This window comes from Loxodonta africana, chromosome 7 (genome assembly GCF_030014295.1).
Source record: "Loxodonta africana isolate mLoxAfr1 chromosome 7, mLoxAfr1.hap2, whole genome shotgun sequence".
Taxonomy (NCBI): domain Eukaryota; kingdom Metazoa; phylum Chordata; class Mammalia; order Proboscidea; family Elephantidae; genus Loxodonta; species Loxodonta africana.
This window is the reverse complement of record NC_087348.1, coordinates 32,953,313-32,975,627: the sequence shown is the minus strand read 5'-3', so window position 1 is coordinate 32,975,627 and position 22,315 is coordinate 32,953,313. Positions and strand designations below refer to the sequence as shown.

At 36.8% G+C, this 22,315-nt stretch overlaps 2 protein-coding genes across 2 annotated transcripts; both read left to right on the top strand.

The window, feature by feature from the left end:
- The first annotated feature begins 2,839 nt into the window (after positions 1-2,839).
- Positions 2,840-4,093, top strand: LOC100659117 (olfactory receptor 5L1-like). The gene has a single exon (XM_003422648.3). It carries the CDS (start codon positions 2,955-2,957, stop codon positions 3,882-3,884), a length of 930 nt encoding a protein of 309 aa, XP_003422696.2. The 5' UTR covers positions 2,840-2,954; the 3' UTR covers positions 3,885-4,093.
- A 16,592-nt stretch (positions 4,094-20,685) lies between these two features.
- Positions 20,686-22,315, top strand: LOC100659688 (olfactory receptor 5L1-like). The gene has a single exon (XM_023542457.2). The coding sequence runs from the start codon at positions 20,686-20,688 to the stop codon at positions 21,634-21,636; it is 951 nt and encodes a 316-aa protein (XP_023398225.2). The 3' UTR covers positions 21,637-22,315.

Genomic DNA, 22,315 nt, shown 5'->3' with positions numbered 1-22,315 from the left:
CAGGAGGAGCCAAGGTCAGCCAAGCCTGGACCAGATCAGCAGAGCTTCCCACCTGATCCATGCAATAGTGGGCAACAAAAAAACTGTTGTTATTTTTAACCAATATGTTTCTGAGTGATTTGTTTAAGTAGTCATTACGGCCACTCATTTTTTCAGTTTCAGGGAAGATTACAAAAAAGAGTTCCCCAAAACTTATATGACAAGAATATCTACTATTCTTTCACTGAAACCAAATGCCAGGTCAAACACATTGCCATCGAGATGAATCTGACTTATAGTGACCCTACGGGACAGAGTACAACTACCCCATAGGATTTCCAAGGAGCAGCTGGTGGATTCAAACTGCTAATTTTTGGTTAGCAGCTGTAACTCTTAACCATTGTGCCACCAGGGCTCCACGTAGACATCACACAACCAACAAAGGAGCAGCCCTCAGAGAGATACTTGAGGCAGTCTCACTTAATGGCCTCTGGCATTGAAAATTCTTCCTAGGCTGTATGCCATCCCAGGGCCACTCTGTACCTCTGCTCTTCCTCACTTAGTCATCTGGATGTACAAACCAAAAAACAACCTGTGGCCTCTTCCTACCAGTGATTATATGTGGGGCCCTGGGCAAGTTACACCTGCCTGTAACTCAGTCACCTCATATGTACAGAAGCCATGATAACTGTGTCCTTATCATTTAGCTTTATAAAGCTGAAGTGAGTTAACACTTGTATTTAGAACACTACCTGGTATGTAGGAAGGGCTCAATAAGTCTGAACAATTATTGTTATTCTAAGTAAAAGATAGTTATTATCCCCACCCATTTCTGGCATTTGATGGAACTCTAATATGAGTTTAGACCCTATCCCCTCCAGGAAAGAGCTTTTGAGTGTAAGATAGGAACCATTTACAAAACCTGGTCGTATATTTCACTACAGGCTCACAGAGGCGATGCCTGGACACAGCATACATTCTCTGTAATTCACAATGCACTCTGGAGGAAACCTGGATGGATTATAATCTTATTAATTCCAAACTGGGATTTATATTTCATCAAAACCAAACACCAGTTGCTATTGAGCAGATTTTGCCAAAACTTTCTTTAGAGGTACCTCTGGATGGATTTAAACTTCCAGCTATTCAGTCAGCAGCCAAACATTTAACCATCTGCACCACTACCCAGGGACTTATATCCCATGTTGTTGTTGTTAGGTGCCGTCAAGTCGGTTCCAACTCATAGCGACCCTATGCACAACAGAACGAAACACTGCCCGGTCCTGCACCATCCTTACAATCATTGTTATGCTTGAGCTCAGTGTTGCGGCCACTGTGTCAATCCACCTCATTGAGGGTCTTCCTCTTTTCCTCTGACCCTGTACTTTGCCAAGCATGATGTCCTTCTCCAGGGACTGATCCCTCCTGACATGTCCAAGGTATATCCCATAGAGGTCAATAATTGCTTGAACCCCAAGATACGGTATTTTCCTTGTTGATATCCCACAGAGATCAATGTTTGGTTCAATAAGCTTAAGAAAGATGGGCCCCATGAGAGCCCAAAGAAAAAACATAAAGGCGATAACATTTTCTATCATAGCATCTTCAGAAAAAGGGAAACTATGTCTGTCCCACAGGTTGGTTGGTTAGGCTACAGTCTGTTTGTTTGAATATGTACATGAGTGATATTTTTGGGGATCTGGAAGATTATTTTTATTTTTCTCATAGAGGTAATTCACTATAGTGTATGCATCTACTAAGAGCCAGGAAGGGAGAGAAGAAATGAAATAGTTATTGTCCTCTGCCTTTGCTTTGTGTCCTACACCTTGAAGCCAGCTACCATACATAAAAAAGTCACCCTTTTTCCCCCCTCACACCATAATATTTATGCTTTGCATTAATTCAGTTAAGTTTATACATTTCACTTTAAAAAAAATGGGGATAAAAATTATGCTTCAAGGATGTGGTGAGGATTAAAAGTGTAATTCAACTTGTGGATACATACATAATATTCTAACTGCATTCTATTTTTCAAGTTGATATTTTGTCAGTCATTTTTCACATCATTAAAAATTCTTCAAACTTACTCTTTTGTTAAAAAAAAATTGTTAGCTGCATCACATACATATATATGTGCCATAATTTCACCATTTCCTTCTTAACACTTAAGTGAATTCCAAGTTTTAATATCATAAATAATGCTTCAATGGAGCAAGTAGGCACTTTTGTTCACAATTTCCAATCCATATCTTTGATCAATTCTTCCAGTTGATTCAAAGCAGGGAATTTCACTGTTAAATAGGCCTTGTCAAAAAGTTTTTTTTTTTTTTAGGAAGGTAGTATTTAAGAATATCCAATTCCATAAACCATGACCAAGATTAAATAGTGTAATTACCAAAATAATTACAAAAATTTTATAGAAAAGCTATATACTCCATCTAAACAATATCTATAAAAAATGAACACTTCTGAGTTAGTGATCCATCACTTCAATGGAAAACCCAGAGAAGGGTGCTATACATTTTAAAGGGTATTTTCCAGGAGCCCAATATTTGGAATATTGATTGTAAAGTTTGTCAGGAAAAAGAGATTTGAATTTCATGGAACAATAAGGGTAATTAAGTAATACTTTAACCTCCTTCCAATGATTAAGTTATAATCTCTGAATTGTAGAATGCGTGTTTAAAGAGTCATATAGGTTTTAGTAGATATTAATGTTTCCGTGTGATCTGTGAACCTAACTGTGAGCCTTATGCAGCTATTTTTTTAGTATGTCTGAACTCTTCTTAAACTTCACAAAAGTAATGTCCCATTCCTTTCCTGCTAAAATTACTCTCTTACTTTTTCTCGTGCCTCCTCTTAGCAGAGAGCCAGATCTAAAATTTGGATCGCATAATGGAGAGTAACTTTTAGTTTATTTATGTATTTTCTCCAACCCTAAATAAAGTTGGAACAAGAACCAGAAAAACTGCACCATGGTGACAGAGTTCATTCTCCTTGGATTATCAGACATCCCGGAGCTGAGAGTCTTCATCTTTCTACTGTTCCTTCTAATTTATGGAGTCACGGTATTGGGTAACCTGGGCATGATAGCAGTGATTCAGGTCAGCTCTCAGCTTCACACCCCCATGCACTTTTTCCTCAGCCACTTGTCCTTTGTGGATTTCTGCTACTCCACCGCTGTTGTGCCTAAGATGCTGGACAATATCTTAAACAAGGACAAAGCCATTTCTTTTATGGGGTGTACTGTACAGTTCTACTTGTTTTGCACATGTGTGGTCACGGAGGTCACACTGTTGGCCGTAATGGCCTATGACTGGTTTTTGGCCATCTGCAGCCCACTGCTGTACATGGTCATCATGTCCCAGAAGCTCCGTGTAGAGCTGGTGTCTGGCTGCTACCTGTGTGGAACAGCGTGTTCTCTGATGCACTTGTGTTTAGCTCTTGAAATTCCATCCTATCGATCAAATGCGATTAACCACTACTTCTGTGATCTACCCCTTCTCTTATTTCTTGCCTGCTCTGATGTCTCTATGAATGAACTGCTGCTGTTTATTGTAGCCACTGTCAATGAGATCGGCACCATTGTGATAACCCTCACCTCCTACTTGTTTATTTTCATCACCATTCTGAGGATGCACTCTGCAGAGAGACGGCACAAAGCCTTTTCTACCTGTGCCTCCCACCTCACAGCCATCGTTGTCTTCCATGGAACAATCCTTTTCATTTATTGCTGGCTTAGTTCAGGCAAGAGTTTGGACAAAGAAAAGGTAGCCACAGTGTTCTACACTGTAGTGATTCCCATGCTGAACCCCCTGATCTATAGCCTGAGGAACAAAGATGTGAAAGAAGCTATCAGGAAAATGGCGGGCCCCAAAATATTTTTCTGGAGAACACTTTCTTAACAGGACTGCGAGTTTCAAAGCGGAAGGTGGTGGAGGGGTGATTAGGTGGGCTACGGTGTTGGACTGGAGAAAACAGTAAGGAACTAGATAGTTAGGAATGATAACTTTTCATTCACTTATCTCTGTGCCTTTCTAATTAACAAGAGAAGAATTGAGTATATTTAAATATTTTTAATACATTTATTTACTTTTCTCCAATCTGTAATTGTTTTAAGTAGATATGACAATGGCACTGTTAAGGCACAGACATTTAATTTACTGTAAAACTTCAAAAATCTAATGGAGAATTCATGACATTTTTCAGTACCTGTAATGGAAAATACGATCCTTTTCAAAACTGAATTCCTTTTTTTTTTTTTTTACAATGAAAGACACACCTTTGTCAGTTTATGCATAAAATGAGAATTCCATATGTGAATACATTTTTAAATCTCATTTTAAAATTGTTGTCATATATTTGTTTATTTCTTGTTTCCTTTATTCATTTTGCTGCTGTTGTTGTCATTGCAGTGCCTGGTGTGTTGAAACTCCAAATACTTTCTCATTTGAAAAATTGAGACAATATTAATAATTATTTCACAGGGTTCTAAGGAAAATTAAACTACATACAATAAGTAAAGAGTTTGTCGTACTATGGTGACTTGCATGTTGCTGTGATATTGGAAGCTATGCTACCAGTATTTAAAATACCAGCAGGGTCAGCCATGGTAGACAGGTTTTAATGGAGTTTCCAGACTAAGGCAAGCTAGAAGGTCCTGGCAATCAAAAAAAAAAAAAAAAAAAATTAGCCAGTAATAGCCTTATGGATGATAACAGAACACTGTCTGACTCATTTGTTTTGGGCACATCATCAGGTAGGGTCAAATGCTATATAGACTACTGAACAGTGTAGGTGTGAAATAACAAAAATACGATATAAGGAATTGTTAGTTGTAAAAGAGAATGTAATCAAGAATGTGGTGTCAATGTGTGATGTTAAGGGGATGTAAAATCTGGATGACTTGGTGAAAACTATATGATAAATCACAAGTGAAAATGAGAGCCTGCTGTGAACAGTAGACAATTTCTCTGTATATCAGTGCTCTGAGAGGTTGGCAATAACTTTAGAAATCCTAAAAATTCTGTTTCTAGCCAGATGTAGCTACTTCTGGAGACACTGAGAAAGTAAATGTCTGACATTATTGTCCTATTGTCAACATATACGAAGAGATGCTCTGCACCTAACGCCCCTGGCAGGAATGTAACTAAGTAGTGAGGGACCTGAAGACAGCATTTCTCTACTTCCCAAGTGTGGTTAGTGTTACAGGTGGGATGTTGTTCCTTACAGAGACTAAGGAGATGGTTGACCCTTAAAAAATTTCTGTTGAGTAAATATAAAGATAACTGCTAATATGATTTCATAGCATACAACAATTTTCAAAAAGTATGGGAACGATCACAGAGTACAAGGAGGTGACTTCTAAATTTCTAGTTAAGTTCAATGTAAAATGTTTCTAAAGCTGCTGCTGTTTACCTTCAGGTTTTCTAAGAAGCCAAAATTACATCAGAAAACAGTAAAAAAAAAAAAAAAGTTTTCTAAGAAGCCAAAATTACATCAGAAAATAGTAGCTGGTTTTAATTGCTTATTTTGAGGCCCCTGGAGAATAAGGCAACAGATCTTCTCTAGGGTCCTGGTGTCAAAGGGAATGGAAGTAGATGGAAGAATCTTAGTATCTCCCCTACACAAGCTCTCCAGAGACAGAAGGGGAGCTGTCTTTTCTAACAGCAGAGTTGTTTTCAGATTCTCAGAAAACAAGGATATTCTTTTTCATGCAAGGAGTCTAGAAAATGTCTTAGTTTCAGGCAGTTTTTAAAGGCAAAAATTATTTGTGGAAATTTCTGGTCACTGCAGACGTTTCGTATCTGGATTTTCAGGGAACAGGATGTTCATTTTTCCTACAAAAGTTTGTACAGACAGCCTGGCTTAGATGAGTACCTCAGTAGCAGTTTCCTGAATAACAATTTCCAGGGAGTCAGAGAACAGACGGTCTTGAGAGTTTTCAGGAATGTCTGTCTACCTGCTTCTGTGAATTTTTGGAAGAGTTGTAAAGGGGGGAATAAGCATTTATTTACATAAAATTGAATTGAAAGGAATAAAATGAACCTTCTGGAAAAAAAAATACATAGTTGTTGTTGTTAGGTGCCATCGAGTCAGTTCCAACTCATCGTGACCCTATGTACACAGAATGAAACACTGCTCCTTCCTTCACCCTGCTCACAGTTGTTGTTATGCTTAAGCCCGTTGTTATAGCCACTGTGCTAATCCATCTGGTTGACTTCCTTTTTTTCCCTGACCCTGTATTCTACCAAGCATGATGTCCTTCTCCAGGGACTGATCCTTCCTGATAACATGTCCAAAGTATGTAAGATGCAGTCTCGCCATCCTTGCTTCTAAGGAGCATTCTGGTTGTACTTCTTCCAAGACAGATTTGTTCGTTCTTTTGAAGTCCATGGTATATTTAATATTAGTAGCCAATACCACAATTCAGAGGGATCAATTTTTCTTTGGTCTTCCTTATTCATTGTCCAGCTTTCCCATGCATAAGATGTGATTGAAAATACTACAGCTTGAGTCAGGTGCGCCTTAGTCTTCAAGGTGACATCTTTGATTTTCAACACTTTAAAGAGATATTTCACAGCAGATTTGCCCAATGCAATACATCTTTTGAATTCTCGACTGCTGCTTTTATGGGTGTTGACTGTGGATCCAAGCAAAATGAAATCTTTGACAACTTCAATCTTTTCTCCATTTATCATGATGTTGCTAATTAGTCCAGTCGTGAGGATTTTTGTTTTATTTATGTTGGGGTGTAATCCATACTGAAGGCTGTTGTCTTTGATCTTCATCAGTGAGTGCTTCAAATCCTCCTCACTTCCATCAACCAAGATGTGTCATTTGTGTAACGCAGGTTGTTAATAAGTCTTCCTCCAATCCTGATGCCCCATCTTTCTTCATACAGTTCATACACAGAAACAAGTCTAAATAAGATTTAAGAGCATGGAAAAAATACTGGCTCATGTGCTAATGAGGGCAAAGAGAAAATAAACAAAAGAAGAAATTAAAAGGAAGAAGGTTTTCAATACCGCATTTCCTGGATTCAAAGATAATATGCATTATTTAATCCATATAACAACAACATTTGAGAGAAAAGGAATCATGATATTAAATATGCACATTAGTTGCAAGTCGAGTTCAGGCAGCAGAAACATTAAAATCTACCACCATCAAGGAAATAGGTGTAATTTATTTAATTAAGTACTAAGTGCAGTTTCGCTATCCCTGAACCTCTCCTCCACACCCACGGTGAACATCTGACAACGTCTGGAGACATTTTTGATTGTAAAGACTGAGAGGGGAAGGTTCTACTGTAATCTAGGGGAAAGAGGCCAGGGATGCTGCTAAACATTATGCAATGCACAAGGCAGCTCTGCATAGAAATTATCTAGCACAAAATATTAATAGTGTCAAGGTTGAGAAACTCTGAAATAGTATGTTAAGGAAACATTTATAGTAGTGAGAATTGTCTGAGAAAGATTGACTTTCAGTTTGTTCTTAAATCCTTGAATATCTGAATAGATAGGGCTATTGAGAGTTCTAAGTGTTACATGGGACCTGAGGCTTTTAGTGTTCGAACATCTGGAACCTGTGTCTTGGGTGGTAGAACCAGAGATGAGTTTACCAGAATTCATAGTCTGAGTAAGAGATCCTCTTTATAAGAGACTCACTGAAGGCATTCATAACACGTGGGATTTAAAATAGTACTAAAACAAGGAAGGGTCCCTGGGAACTGTGATGAGTTTGTAATCCTAAAATTCTGAGCTTTTCTGGTCATAGGGTTGCCAAGTTTAGAAAATAAAAATACAGGACACCCCATTAAATTTGAACTTCAGATACATAAATATCTTTTTTTTTAAGTAGGAATTTCCCAGCCAATACGTGATACATGCTTAAAAAAAAAAAAAAAATCTAAGATTCAGATTTAACTGGGTATCCTTTAGTTTATCTGGGAAATACACCTGACACCAATTTGTGAAATCCCACCATTCTCTTTATATTAAGAACTTCTTCCTCAAAAATATCTTCACTTTAAGATTCTCACCCATCTTCTCAACAGGAAATACAGGGATAGAATCAGTATTCTAGGTGCCTTGAAGGGAAAGAAGAGACAAGGGCTTAGAAAGTGAAGCAATATCATCAAAGTTAAAGAGTTTTTCCAAAAGTTATTTTTGAATGGGGACATGTCCCTAAATTCCATTTCTATATGCTTCATCTTGACACACATCTTCAGAACATCTCTGTGGTCCTCAATACTTTTACTAAAGTAGTTTCCATAGTTTTACAATCTAAAATTTGTCTTATAAGCACTCAAAAAGTTAGTAGAATGAAGTGTTTGAAATTGTGAGCCATAGCACTTAACTACTATGCCACCAGGGTTGTGGTCCTTAGAAGGGAAAAATCTGTAGTGTGAGTCAGAGCCTGGTATACAGGGATGCGTACATGCCACGGAGTCAGAGGAGGTGGGTTCTAGTAAAATCCATATGTCACTGGGCAAGTCATGGCTTCCTTAGGCTTCTATTTTCTCAACTGTAGAGCAAGGCAGGTTGATAGGTAGGCTTTACAGAAAATGATAAATCAGAATTGACTTTGATGTCTGACTTCCTTAAAAAGAGTGATGATGAAACTGCTAAACTTCCATTTAAAATATAGATATAGAAGATGAGCATAATGACTATTCTTTCTTTATATTGCAATGTATGCACATGTCAATATTACATAAAAATTGATTTTAATTACAGAAGTTCTTTCAGATGCTTTCACTTTTCATTAGTTTCAGTAGGTCAGATATGAATACTTTTTCTCATTTTCTTAGACTTTTCTTCCCAGAATTCATAGATTCAGTGAGATTGGAATGTCTTAAATGAAGATTGGGATACACGGTGCCATCCAAATTGCTTGAGTAAATAATAATGACACTTGCAGTCTTTAAAATTACATTTCAGAACATGAACAGAATTAATTTTACAGTTTTTGAGAAAGGAAAATTAATTAGTAATTCTGTTTTTGAAACTTTAGATATTCTTGTATGTTTTAGATAGTTAACACCCATCAGAATTATGACAGAGATCTATTTAGTCTCACCTAAACGCTCTACCTGGGTGATAGTTAACCATGTTTCATGTATCCATCACTCTTCTTAATCACTTATTTACAAGATTGATTTTCAGATTCCACCAACAGGAAACATGTTCCTGGCAGAGAGAAATATAAATGCTTGGGCCACGTTTACTCTCTTGGGCTTCTCAGATTACCCAGAACTTCAGATCAACATTTTCTTGATATTTCTGTTCATCTAGAGCTTCAGTGATGTTGGGAATCTTGGTATGATTGAAATCATCAAAATTAACCCCAAACTGCACACTCGCATGTACTTTTTCCTCAGTTGCCTTTCTTTAGTGGTTGCTATTCCTCCATCATTGCTCCTAAGATATGGGTGAATCTAATATTAGAGGACAGAATCACTTTATTTTCAGGGTATATGGTGCAATTTTTTTTTTAAAATAACTTCGCAGTAACCGAATAAATTTTATTCACTGTGATGACCTATTACTATTTTGTGGCCTTTTATAACACTCTGCTGTACACAGTTGCCACATCCCAGAGATTCTGTGCCATGTTGGTGGCCAAATCATATGCATGCACACTAGAGAGTTTTTTGAGATTCAAATGCCCTGTTTTCAATTTTTTTTTTGGTGGTTTCAACACAATCAGACATTTCTTCTGTGAGCTATTCTCCCTGATTTCTCTTTTTTTGCTTTGATATTCATCTCCACCAGTTGCTTCTTTTCTTCTTTGTCACCTTTAATGAGGTGAGCACACAACTCATCATTCTCATCTCTTATGTGTTCATCTTCATCACCATCCTGAGGATGTGTTCAGCTAATGGGTAACGTGCTTCACACCTGATCTCCACTACTATCTTCCATGGCATCATGTCCTTCCTCTAGTGTGTGCCCAACTCCAAAAACTCAGGTCACAGAGTCAAAAGGTCCTTTGTGCTTTCCACAGTGGAGGTCCCCATGTTGCATCCTCTGATTTACAGTCTGAGGAATAAAGATGTCAAAGATACAGTCAGGAAAATCATGAACACAATTTTTGTTTTTTCGTATTGAATCCATCCATTGCTAAACATGTAGCTGAGTTATTACAGAATACATTTCTCTGATTTGCAAAAGAATCATGGGTCAAAGTTTCATTATTAAGTATCATTTTAGATCTTCAAAAATAGAGAACATTTTACAATAGAAATACTACGAGTTTTTGGTTGGAGAGACTGTACCTGGATCTGCTTTTATAAGCCAGATGCTGGGTCAAGCAAAAGAAATTGGAAACACCACATCTGCCACATTGTATATTTGAAATGAGTAAGTGTTTGTTCTTTCATCCTTTCTTTTCTGGTATCTAGAAGATTATTTAAAAAAAAAAAACAAAAAAAAGTTGCCATTGAGTTGATTCCAACTCATAGCAACCCTGTAGGACAGAGGAAAGATTATAGCTATTAAATTAACAAACAAATTACTATTGTAAAATTAGTCAAATAAATCACAGTTAAAAAAAAAAAAAGTATCCTCCTCATCCTCAGGGACCTTAAAATCCAGTGGCGGTAGTGTGGCAAGCAAAAAAGTAGCCACTTTACAATGTTCAGTATAACAAACTTCATAACTGAGTGAGTGACACGAGAGTTCAAATTCATTTGAGGATAATAAAGGAATTGCTTCATAATTGACATGCTCTTTTAACTTGGTCTTTAAGAATAGATGAGATTTTAAGACAAGCACAAGAGCAAGATTAAGTTGTACACCTGTAAAAAGTTGAGTTGTCAAAAGTGTGATGGATATATTTACAACAATGGCAAAAAAAAAAAAAAAAGACTAGCTGCTAAGCTTGGTTATGTACAACTAAAAAGCTCATGGAATTTGCTTCTTGGTTTGGAGGTTTAGGATTATGGTTTCATGATGTATTCCAGTTAATTAGCCTAATAATGGATTTAGTGCTTCTGTTCTACCTCCTTCTTTGGTGCATAGTGCCTGGGGTTTTAAAAGCTTGAAGCTGGTCATCCAAAGCATAACAACTGGTCTTTATTTTCCTGGAGCAACAGAGAAAAAAGGAGAGTCATGACTAGGAGGAGAATGTGGAATGTGTGACTAATTGCCTCCATGAACAACTGCCTCCTTTGCCCTGAGACAAGAACAACTGGACAGTGTCTTGCTACCATTACTGAACATTTTGACCAAAAACTCCATAGACGATTTCTGATCAAAAGGGAAAAATGCAGAACAAATTCCAAATTCTCATGGACACCAGACTTCCTGGAGCAATGAATGTGGAATGAGGCCCTGAAACTCTTGCCCTGAGATAATCTTTACATCTTAAACCAAAAACATTCCGTGAAGTCTTCTTAAAACCAAAGAGCAGTTTAGCTTGCGTAGTAAAAAATATCTGCCTAGAGCATTATGTTCCTTTAACTTTTTCCTTACTATTGGTGTAACTGTATTCTGGCCACTTTTTACACCACTGCATCTCATAGATAGGACATTGTTATTGTTGTCGTTAGGTGCCCTCGAGTTGGTTCGGACTCATAGTGACCCTGTGTATCACAAAACAAAACATAGCCCGTCCTATGCCATCCTCACGATCATTGTTATGCTTGAGCCCATTGTTGCAGCCTCAGTATCAATCCGTCTCGTGGAGGGTCTTCATCTTTTTCGATGATCCTCTAATTTACCAAGCACGATGTCCTTCTCCAGGGACATCATCCCTCCTGATTACATGCCCAAAGTATGTGAGATATAGTCTTGCCATCCTTGCTTCTAAGGAGAATTTTGATGGTACTTCTTCCAAGACAGATTTGTTCCTTCTTTTGGCAGTCCAGTGTGTAGCCAATATTCTTCAAAAACACCACAATTCAAAGGCATCTGTTCTCCTTCCTTTCTTCCTTCTTCATCATCCCACTTTCGCATGCATATGAGGTGATCGCAAACTCCATGGCTTGGGTCAGGCACACCTTAATCTTCAAGGTGACATCTTTGTTTTTCAACACCTTAAAGAGGTCTTTTGCAGCAGATTTGCCCAATGAAATGCATGTTTTCATTTCTTGACTGCTGCTTCCATGGATCTTGACTGTGGATCCAAGTAAAATGAAATCCTTGACAACTTCAGTCTTTTCTCCATTTATCATGATGTTGCTTATTGGTCCAGTTGTGAGGATTTTTGTTTTCTATATATTGAGGTACAATCCATACTGAAGGCTGTGGTTTTTTATCTTCATCAGTAAGTGCTTCAAGTCCTCTTCACTTTCAGCAAGCAATGTTGTGTCATCTGCGTAACACAGGTTGTTAATGGGTTTGTTTCCAATTCTGATACCCCATACTTCTTCATATAGTCCAGTGTCTCAGATTATTTGCTTAGCATACAGATTGAATAGGTATGGTGAAAGGATACAACCCTGATGCACATATTTTCTGATTTTAAATTATGCAGTATCCCCTTGTTCTGTTCAAAAGTCTGTCTCTTGAACTATGTACAGTTTCCTCATGAACACAATTAAGTGTTCTGGAATTCCCATTCTTCACAATGTTATTCATAATTTGTTATGATTCACACAGTCAAATGGTTTTGCATAGTCAATAAAACACAGATAAACATCTTTCTCGTATTCTCTGCTTTGAGCCAGGATCCGTTTGTCATCAGCAATGATATCCTTGGTTCCATGTCTTCTTCTGAATCTGGCTTGAATTTCTGGCAGTTCCCTGTCGATATATTAATATGGCTGCTTTTGAATGATCTTCAGCAAAATTTTTACTTGCGTGTGATATTAATGATATTGTTCAATAATTTCCACATTTGGTAAGATCACCTTTCTTGGAAATAGGTATAAATACAGATCTCTTCCTGTCAGTTGGCCAGAGAGCTGTCTTCCAAATTTCTTGGCATAGACATGTGAGCACTTCCAGGGCTGTATCTGTTTGTTGAAACATCTCAATTATTACTTGGTCAATTCCTGCAGCCTTGTTTTTCACCAATGCCTTCAGTGCAGCTTGGACTTCTTCCTTCAGTACCATCCATTCCTGATCACACGCTATGTCCTGAAATGGTTAAACATTGACCAATCATTTTTGGTATAGTGACTTTGTGCATTCCTTCCATCTTCTTTTGATGCTTCCTGCGTAGTTTAATATTTTCTCCACAGAATACTTCAGTATTACAACTTGAGGTCTGAACTTTTTTGCAGTTCTTTCAGCTTGAGAAATACCGAGTGTGTTCTTCGCTTTTGGTTTTCTATCTCTTAGCACATGTCATTATAATACTTTACTTTGTCCTCTTGAGCTGCCCTTTGAAATCTTCTGTTCAATTCTTTTACTTCAGCATTTCTTCCTTTTGCTTTAGCTACTCGAATTTCAAGGGCAAGTTTCAGTATCTCTTCTGACATCCATTTTGTTTTTTTCTTTCTTTGTTTTCTTTTTAATGACATCTTGCTTTCTTCATGTATGATGCCCTTGATGTCATTTTCACAAGTTGTCTGGTCTTCGGTCATTAGTTTTCAATGCATCAAATCTATTCTTGAGATGGTCTTTAAATCCAGGTGGTATATGCTCAAGGCCATACTTTGTCTCTTGTGGATTTGTTCTAATTTTCTTCAGTTTCAACTTGAACTTGCATGTGAGCAATGGATGGTCTGTTCCACAGTCTGCCCCTGGCCTTTTCCTGACTGATGATTTTGAGCTTTTCCATCATCTCTCTCCACAGATATAGTCAATTTGATTCCTGTGTATTCCATCTGGAGAGGTCCATGTGTATAGTTTCTATTTACATGGGTGAAAAATTGTATTTGCAATGAAGAAGTCATTGGTCTCGCAAAATTCTATCATGTGATCTCTGGCATCATTTCTATCACCAACGCCATGTTTTTTGATTACTGATCCTTCCTCTTTGTTTCCAAATTTTCATTCCAATCGACAGTAATTATCAATGCATTCTGATTGCATATTTGATCAATTTCTGACAGCAGAAGTTGGTAAAAATCTTCAGTTTCTTTATCTTTGGCCTTGGTGGTTGGTGCATAAATTTGAATAATAGTTGTATTAACTGCTCTTCCTTGTACACATATGGATATTATCCTGTCACTGACAGAGTTGCACTTCAGGATAGATCTTGAAATGTTCTTTTTGAAGATAAATGCAAGGCATTCCTCTTCAAGTTGTCATTCCTGGCATAGTAGACCATATGATTGTCTGATTCAAAATGGCCAATAACAGCCCATTTCAGTTCACTAATGCCTAGGATATCATTATCTATGCATTCCCTGTTTGCACAGTGTTTAAAGCAATTTGCTGGTAGTCGAAAGTTCAGCAGTTCAAAACCACCAGTAGCTCTGCAGGAGAAAGATGTGGCAGTCTGTTTCCAAAGAAATTTATACACTTGTAAACCCTATATTTTTGCTGTGAATCAGAATTGAGTGGACAGCCGTGGGTGTGGTTGAGAAAGGCATATGCATCTAGAACAACCACTAATTATGAGATGATCATTAGGTGTTTCATGTTGATAGTTAAAAGGCTAATTCCTATGTTATCCTCCATGTGTCTGTCAGTCTGTCATACTGTGGGGGCTTGTGTGTTGCTGTGATGCTGGAACTTATGCCACCACTATTCAAACACCAGCAGCATCATCCATGGTGGACAGGTTTCAGTCAAGATTCCAGGCTAAAACAGACTAGGAAGAAGCACCTGGCAGTCTATTTCTGAAAGGAATTAGCCAGTGAAAAGCTTATGAATAGCAGCAGAACATTGTCTGACACAGTGCCAGAAGAAGAGCCTCTCAGATTGGAAGACACTCAAAATATGACTTGTGAAGAGCTGTCTCCTCAAAGTAGAGTTGACCTTAATGAGGTGGATGGAGTCAACCTTTCAGGACCTTCATTTGCTGCTGTGCCATGACTCAAACTGAGAAGAAACTGCTGTAAACCTTCATTATCAAGACAATGCATTATTTTAGTTCAAATGCGTTTAGTGTCAAGGTGGGTCCCTTTTGAAACGTGTGAAGCTCAGTAGACCAGAGTTGGAGCCTCATTGTTGTGTATGTTGAGCATTCTATTAGGTGATGCTTCCTGGATGTTTTAGTTTTGTAAACTTTTACCCCTTTTTTTTCTTTTATTTCTGTGAGATAAGGATCACAGGCATAATTATGGCTTTCCTATGTGATAGTTAGGGATACCTGATGGGTTTGTTTTGTTTTTTATTCTGTGTCATATTTAGAAAACCAGAGATTCCCCATGTAACCTAATGGAAAGGCACTCACAATAAACTAATTCTTACTGTTATATTGTTATGTCACTGATCTGCGGCACTACAGTGCCACCTGTCTTATTGGTGGATTGTATTACCAGATCATATATCTCAAAACACATAACTCATATCAAAAATTCCAAATAGGTCTTTGAATCAGCATGCCACAATTAGTGAAAACACATAGCATCAAATTAAAAAGAAAAATTAATAATGAAAGGGTAAGAATTATCTATATGGAATCAAATTGATAGCAGCAACTTGAAAGATTGAATAGAAACCTTAGGGGACAGAGAAGTTTTGTTAATGAGGAAGGAACAACTCACAAAAGGAGGGTGAGAATGCTTATACAACTTGAAGAATGTAATCAATGTCACTAAACAATACAGGTATGAACTGCTGAATTGGTGTATGTTCCCTATGAGTCGGAATCGAATTGACAACACTGGTTTGTTTTTACTGTGTATATTCTCAACAACATAATAAATAAAAATATATTAAAATTTTTAAAAAGAAAGAAGTTTTATACAAGATTAAACAGTATGAGCAATGTTCAGAAAGCAAGAATGTCCAATTAAGTCAATGATTGAACAAAGTGTTTTGAGCTTCTGTTTTATACCACATATGTAAAAGGTATCTTGTTAGTTGCTGGAAGGAATGCAAATTAGAATGAAATGTAATTACTATTCTAAATTATTTCAGGAAAGTGTTTCACTGTGGAGGATGACAGGATATAAAAACGAGGTTTAGATAGATTGGCTCTCTGTATGGAGCAAAATAAAATGGAAATACCCCATCTGCCGTATTGTATATGTGAAATGAATGCTTATTCTCTCATCCTTTCTTTCCCTGTATCTGGAAGATTAGAATGTTGAGAACAAACACAGAGATGATATGTTCATGTGCTGTGTTTTTTGATTCCAAATATATTTACACTTATCTATTAATAAGTGTAAATATATTGTTAATCCAATATGGCAGTTTGATCAAGGACATAATCTCAACATTCATCATCAGAACACTCCAGTCAATATTCATACAATAAAAGAGTCGGGTTGTGATAACTACTGAGAGCTAAATGCCTTCCTTGGGCTTTACTATGGTTTTAAATTAATTGTCATTTCTAATTATACTCTAAATTAAGAAATAATCAAACACCAAAATTATTGTGTTTATTAGGAAGAACTGGTTTTCCTTTAAAAAATATAATAGTTACTACAAAAAATAACTTTCATAGACATTGGTATCTAACTGGAAAATTTTATAACATCAGATTTATTTTTTCTTAGCAATCTTTTCTCTCCCCCTTAGTGTCTGGATGGAGTTCCAAATTCAGTCAGAAACATAATAGAGAAAAATACTGTTTTCATGAGTGTGAAATTTTTATATTGGTTCAATGAATTATTGGGAAAGATACATTTTTATTTGAAAACTTAAGTGTATTTATAAATTTGATAAAATTTTCAAGGAGAAACTATATAATGTCATTGGAAACACATCCCAACGATATTAATAAGGTTGCTTTTATTTTTCTTTACTTCAATTAGTAAAACTATCCATGGATGAATATTTATCATCGTTAAAATAATACAGATTCAGCATCTCTAAATCTGATAGTAAAACAAAGATAGAAAAGAATTGTTTTATTAAAACAGCAGTGGCACTGAATTTTCTAACATCATCGACCTCATATATGAAAGCTTTCATAGTCACTTATTATCAATGATTACTTTAATAATTTATTAAATATTATCAGATTTTTGTTTTCATTTTTGTCAAAGGAAAATCTGTTAATCTCCTTATCTTCAAATGGAATTGTCATCTAGTCATTAGAGGCATTCTCCATTTCATTATCTGAGAAAATTATTTGAAAAAGCCTTCAGTATGTTATATACTAAATAACAATTTAAAAAGCTTGTTGCAATTTAACTTAGTCAAATATTCTTTAAAACAGTATAATCAGACTCTGGATTCAGTTCAGGAGGTAGAAAACTGAAAACTGATTTGTTTCCATTATTAAAGGACAAACATAGTCTGCAAAATCACAGCCTTTCTGGAACACATTAGATAACTGAGGTCACTGGAAGATCAGCTAACGCAACCATTGAATAACCTGTACCAGCATTTCACTGCCAGGGGAGGGAGAGTGATCTGGAAAGAGATCCTCTCTGATGTGGAGGTGAAAGGGAAGACCTAACACTTAGGTTGTATTAAACGTCATATCAATGACAAACCAGCAGCCCTCACACTAAGTGTGAGCTAATACTATAGAAATTTGAAGCTTGTGTTGCACTGAGGTAACCATAAAGAGGTAACCATAAAAAAAAAAAAAAAAACATAGAATCAGCAAAATTGAAGCCCAGCTCTACTACTGACTAGATTGGTTTTAGTGTGGCTGTGGAAACCCTGGAGGAGTACTGGTTAAGTGCTATGGCTGCTAACCAACAGGTCAGCAGTTCAAATCCACCAGGTGCTCCTTGAAAACTCTATGGGGAAGTTTTACTCTGTCCTATAGGGTTTCTATGAGTTGGAATCAACTCAAGGGCAACAGGTTTTTTTTTTTTTTTTGGTAGACACTACGCCCTGCAGAACGTTAGCATATTTTGTATTACTGCGACAAAGGAATACTATGTAAAGTATGGGTTAGCGAATGGAATACTATGGTATAATGAGGGTCAGTGAAAAAGAGGAAGACCCTCAACGAGGTGGATTGATATAGTGGCTGAAACAATGAGCTCAAACACAGCAGTGATTTTGAGGATGGTACAGTACCAGGCAGTGTTTCATTCTGTTTAACATGGAGTCACGATGAGTTGGAATCAACTGGCCTATACCCAATAACAAAACGCATGGAAAAAGGAAAATTCAGAAAGAACATTTATGTTATTTCAGAATATCAATACTTGCTGCAGCTCACATATACAATACCGGGATTTTAGTTTCCCAAAACACACCATGAAATTTTGGAGGAGGTTTGTTTGGTTTTCCAGAATTGGTTCCCAAGTTAGGATATGCAACATGTTTTATTAATTTTCAATTGATATGCTGCAGAGATTAACAATCATTTGTGTCTTATATGTAAAGAAAGTTTTGTTTTTAATTATTTATTTTTGGTATTCCATAAAGACTAATAATTGTTTGGGGAATTTAAGGGACCCAGTCCCCAGCAGCTTAAGTTATAGTATAAAGTCTCTAACTCTATATAATAGCTAGCAGGACATCTTCGGGGCCAGGGAAGAAATGTCTGCCAGTCAGGTTTGTTAGCTAGAACTAGACTCTAGTTACCTGAATATTGAAATGAATACATTTTATGAACTGGAAAATATTCTAAAAATATATCTAATTATTTTCATTATGTAGAAGACTTACAAGCTTCAATAATAATATAAGCTCTGTAGTAAGTTTCTATAATAGATATAAGCACTCTTCTGCTCTTCTAATTACAGTATGTTTACACAGAAACCCTTTTCCTGGGTACTTATTAATTAAAATACTTTCATCTTTAGTAGTAAGAGATACTTGATGGGAAATTAGAACAATTCCTCTGTAACACCAAACACTGGGTGACATCCAATAATGTGTGTTAGAATACACAGTAAAACAAAATGGTAAATCTTTTTTCCCCGTTTTCTTTCTCTTTCCTTCTTCTTTCGCACAAATTTCCTTCATTAAATCTAGTAAAGATAACCACTGAGATGTTCCTTAATGTCACCCTAATTCTGAGGGTTACATTAATGTGCCCACACAGCTAGTATGAGGACACATGGACTTGTCGGTTATCTTTACTCAGGAAAGGATTTAATTCTTTTCAAATAATGATTGACTTTACCATGACCTAGTTTATACTATTAGCCTAGATTGGAAAGAAACATTTCCAAGTTTATTTTTCTCTTTAATTTAGGGGTTGGCAAAGAGTTGTATGAAAGTATGTATGTATGTATGTAGTTATGATCAGGTAGATGATCAAACCATGACTTCAGGACAACTATTTGTCCCCATTTCTTTAAAATTAGTCCAAATACCAAGCTGTGTATGTTCCTAATCCTGTCTTTTCTCGCACAATCGTGATAGCACATGTATCTATGAATCTAGGAGGGAGAGCAGAGAGTAAAATTCCTCAACTTCTGTATGTTTTTGCTCCGTGCAAAATGTCTGGATTGCAGCTCCCACTTGCATAGACTAGATAACATAACCACTCCCCCTAATCTACTCTGTGAGGACTTTGGAAAATTTTTATTTGCCTCTTTTTTAACGTGGATAAAATACGTGGTTTTCAGGATTGTAGGCTGACACTAAATTGATTACATGTAACATCTTTCTCCATTCATACCTCTACACCTACATCAACAGCTACATCTGTTCCCAGGTATACTATTTACTATGCTGTCTTTAATTAACCATGTCTGAAACTTAATTTCAAACACCATCGTGATTTTCCATTATAGTCATGCTGTATAGCACTTTTAACAATTTATCTATTTTTTATACATAATATTTTCTTATTTTTAATATAAACATCACTGAAATGTAGCTTTGAACATGATTTTTCAAAATTTTGTTGATAATCCTGTCTTTCCTCACTGAATTGTCATAGCACACCTGTCTGACTCTAGGAGGGAGGGCTGAGAGTAAAATTAAACATTTCTTACAATACATGGCTGAGAATAAAATCTCTCTTCCACAAGAAAGATCATTTAATTTTTTATTGTTGTTCTGGATTAATGTTAATGTTTTGGATATTTGCTCTTTAAATGCTTCCTGGAAAAGTTTATACGACAGTTAGTATTGCTAGCATTGACTACTACCCTTCTAATTAACAAAATCACTTGGTTAATTAGATAAAGTAAAAAGATTATGAATTCCACAGTCTAATTATCTTCTTTTATTCTGCATAATATCATATGTAAAAAGGTCTTTATAAGCCACTGATCTCAAGGAAGTTTGTCACATTCCATAGCATTGGATATACACAGTATGTAGCTCGTGTACTGCAAATATATGTTACCGATAAACTGAAAGAAAAAAAAAATTGTGTGTTATACAGGATCACAACAGCTGTTGTCCTAACTGGATATAGCTCGTTAAGGTTTTCAGGGAACAGGAGCTAATTTCTATGCAGCTGTAAAACATAACATTGAATCTATTTCAAAATTCCATCAGACACCTCAATCTGTACACAGATAAATTCTGAGAAACATTCAAGGCTTCAGTTGATGACTACTTTTAATCGGTGGGATTGACAGAAGTTATTCACATTTTGAATGGTTTGACAATTGCATTTTTCTTATATATAGTTTTCTCATAAAAACTATTTTTCATATCAATATTCTATTTCTGTGAAGCTGATATGAAACTCTTATTCTCTTCTAGGAGAAAGACAAAAGATTTAATTTGTTTTTCCAAACCTGAAACATAGCAGAAAATGGTGGAGGAAAACTGCACCGTGGTGACAGAGTTCATTCTCCAGGGACTATCAGACGTCCCGGAGCTGAGAGTCTTCCTCTTCCTGTTTTTCCTTCTAGTCTATGGGATCACAGTTATGAGCAACTTGGGCATGATTGCACTGATTCAGGTCAGCAGTCAGCTTCACACCCCCATGTACTTTTTCCTCAGCCACTTATCCTTTGTGGATTTCTGTTACTCCACCATCATTGTGCCTAAGACACTGGCCAATATCATAAACAAGGACAAATCCATTTCCTTCCTGGAATGCATGGTGCAATTCTATTTGTTTTGTGCTTATGGACTCACTGAGGTTAACTTGCTGGCTGTGATGGCCTACGACCGCTTTGTGGCCATCTGCAGCCCACTGCAGTACATGGTCATCATGTCCCGGAAGCTCTGTGTGGAGCTGATGTCTGGCTGCTACCTGTGTGGAACAGTGTGTTCTCTGATGCACTTGTGTTTAGTTCTTGAGATCCCATCCTATCGATCGAATATGATTAATCACTACTTCTGTGATCTACCCCCTCTCTTATCTCTTGCCTGTTCTGATGTCTCCATGAATGAATTGCTTTTGTACATTGTGGCCACTGCCAATGAGATCATCGCCATTGTGGTCATCCTCACCTCCTACTTGCTTATTCTCATCACCATCCTGAGGATGCGCTCTGCAGAGGGAAGGCGCAGAGCGTTTTCCACCTGTGCTTCCCACTTCACAGCCATCATTGTCTTTCACGTAACAGTTCTTTTCATTTATTGCCGTCCCAGCTCAGGCAACATTCTGGATACAGACAAGATAGCCGCGGTGTTCTACACTGCAGTGATTCCCATGCTGAACCCCCTGATCTACAGCCTGAGGAACAAGGATGTGAAAGAAGCTTTCAGGAAAGTGATGGGATTTAACCTACTTTCCAAGGGGCCATTTTCTTAGCTGGACTTAAAGTTTCAAAAGGAACCTTTAAGGATGGATTTAAGTTTTGGTAGAAATGGATGAATGGAAACCGGGGAAGGACATTAGTGAACTAGGGTACTATGCATGATTCTTTGCTGTCTACTCACCTTTTAGACTTCTCTTAAATTTCCCAGAGAAGAACATTGTTCAAATATATCTACCATCTTTGCTGCTATCCTCCAGCCTCTGAGTGTTTTGATCGGGTTTGTGGGATGGTACTGTTAAGCCTCATTTTTTTGATTTGTGGTTACACATATATGTTTCCAACAAAGTGCATATAATGAGACATGTCTTTACAACGCCCTTAATGCATATAACCATTCTTATTGAGTTAAATAATTCCTTTTCTTCAGAGGAATAACTATACATTTGTTTCATATTTATATATATGTAAATACGTATTATATATAAACCTGATGCCATCAAGTCAATTCTGACTCATAGCGACCCTATAGGACAGAGTACAACTGCCCCATAGGGTTCCCAAGGGGAGGCTGGTGGATTCCAACTGCTAACCTTTTGGTTAGCAGCTGCGCTCTTAGCCACTGTGGCACCACGGCTCTGAGCATATAATACATAGATAATTAAATATACATATATATATTTTTTAATTTGGACTGAGCTTCCCATGTGTTTTTGGATATTTGTAGGAATTAAT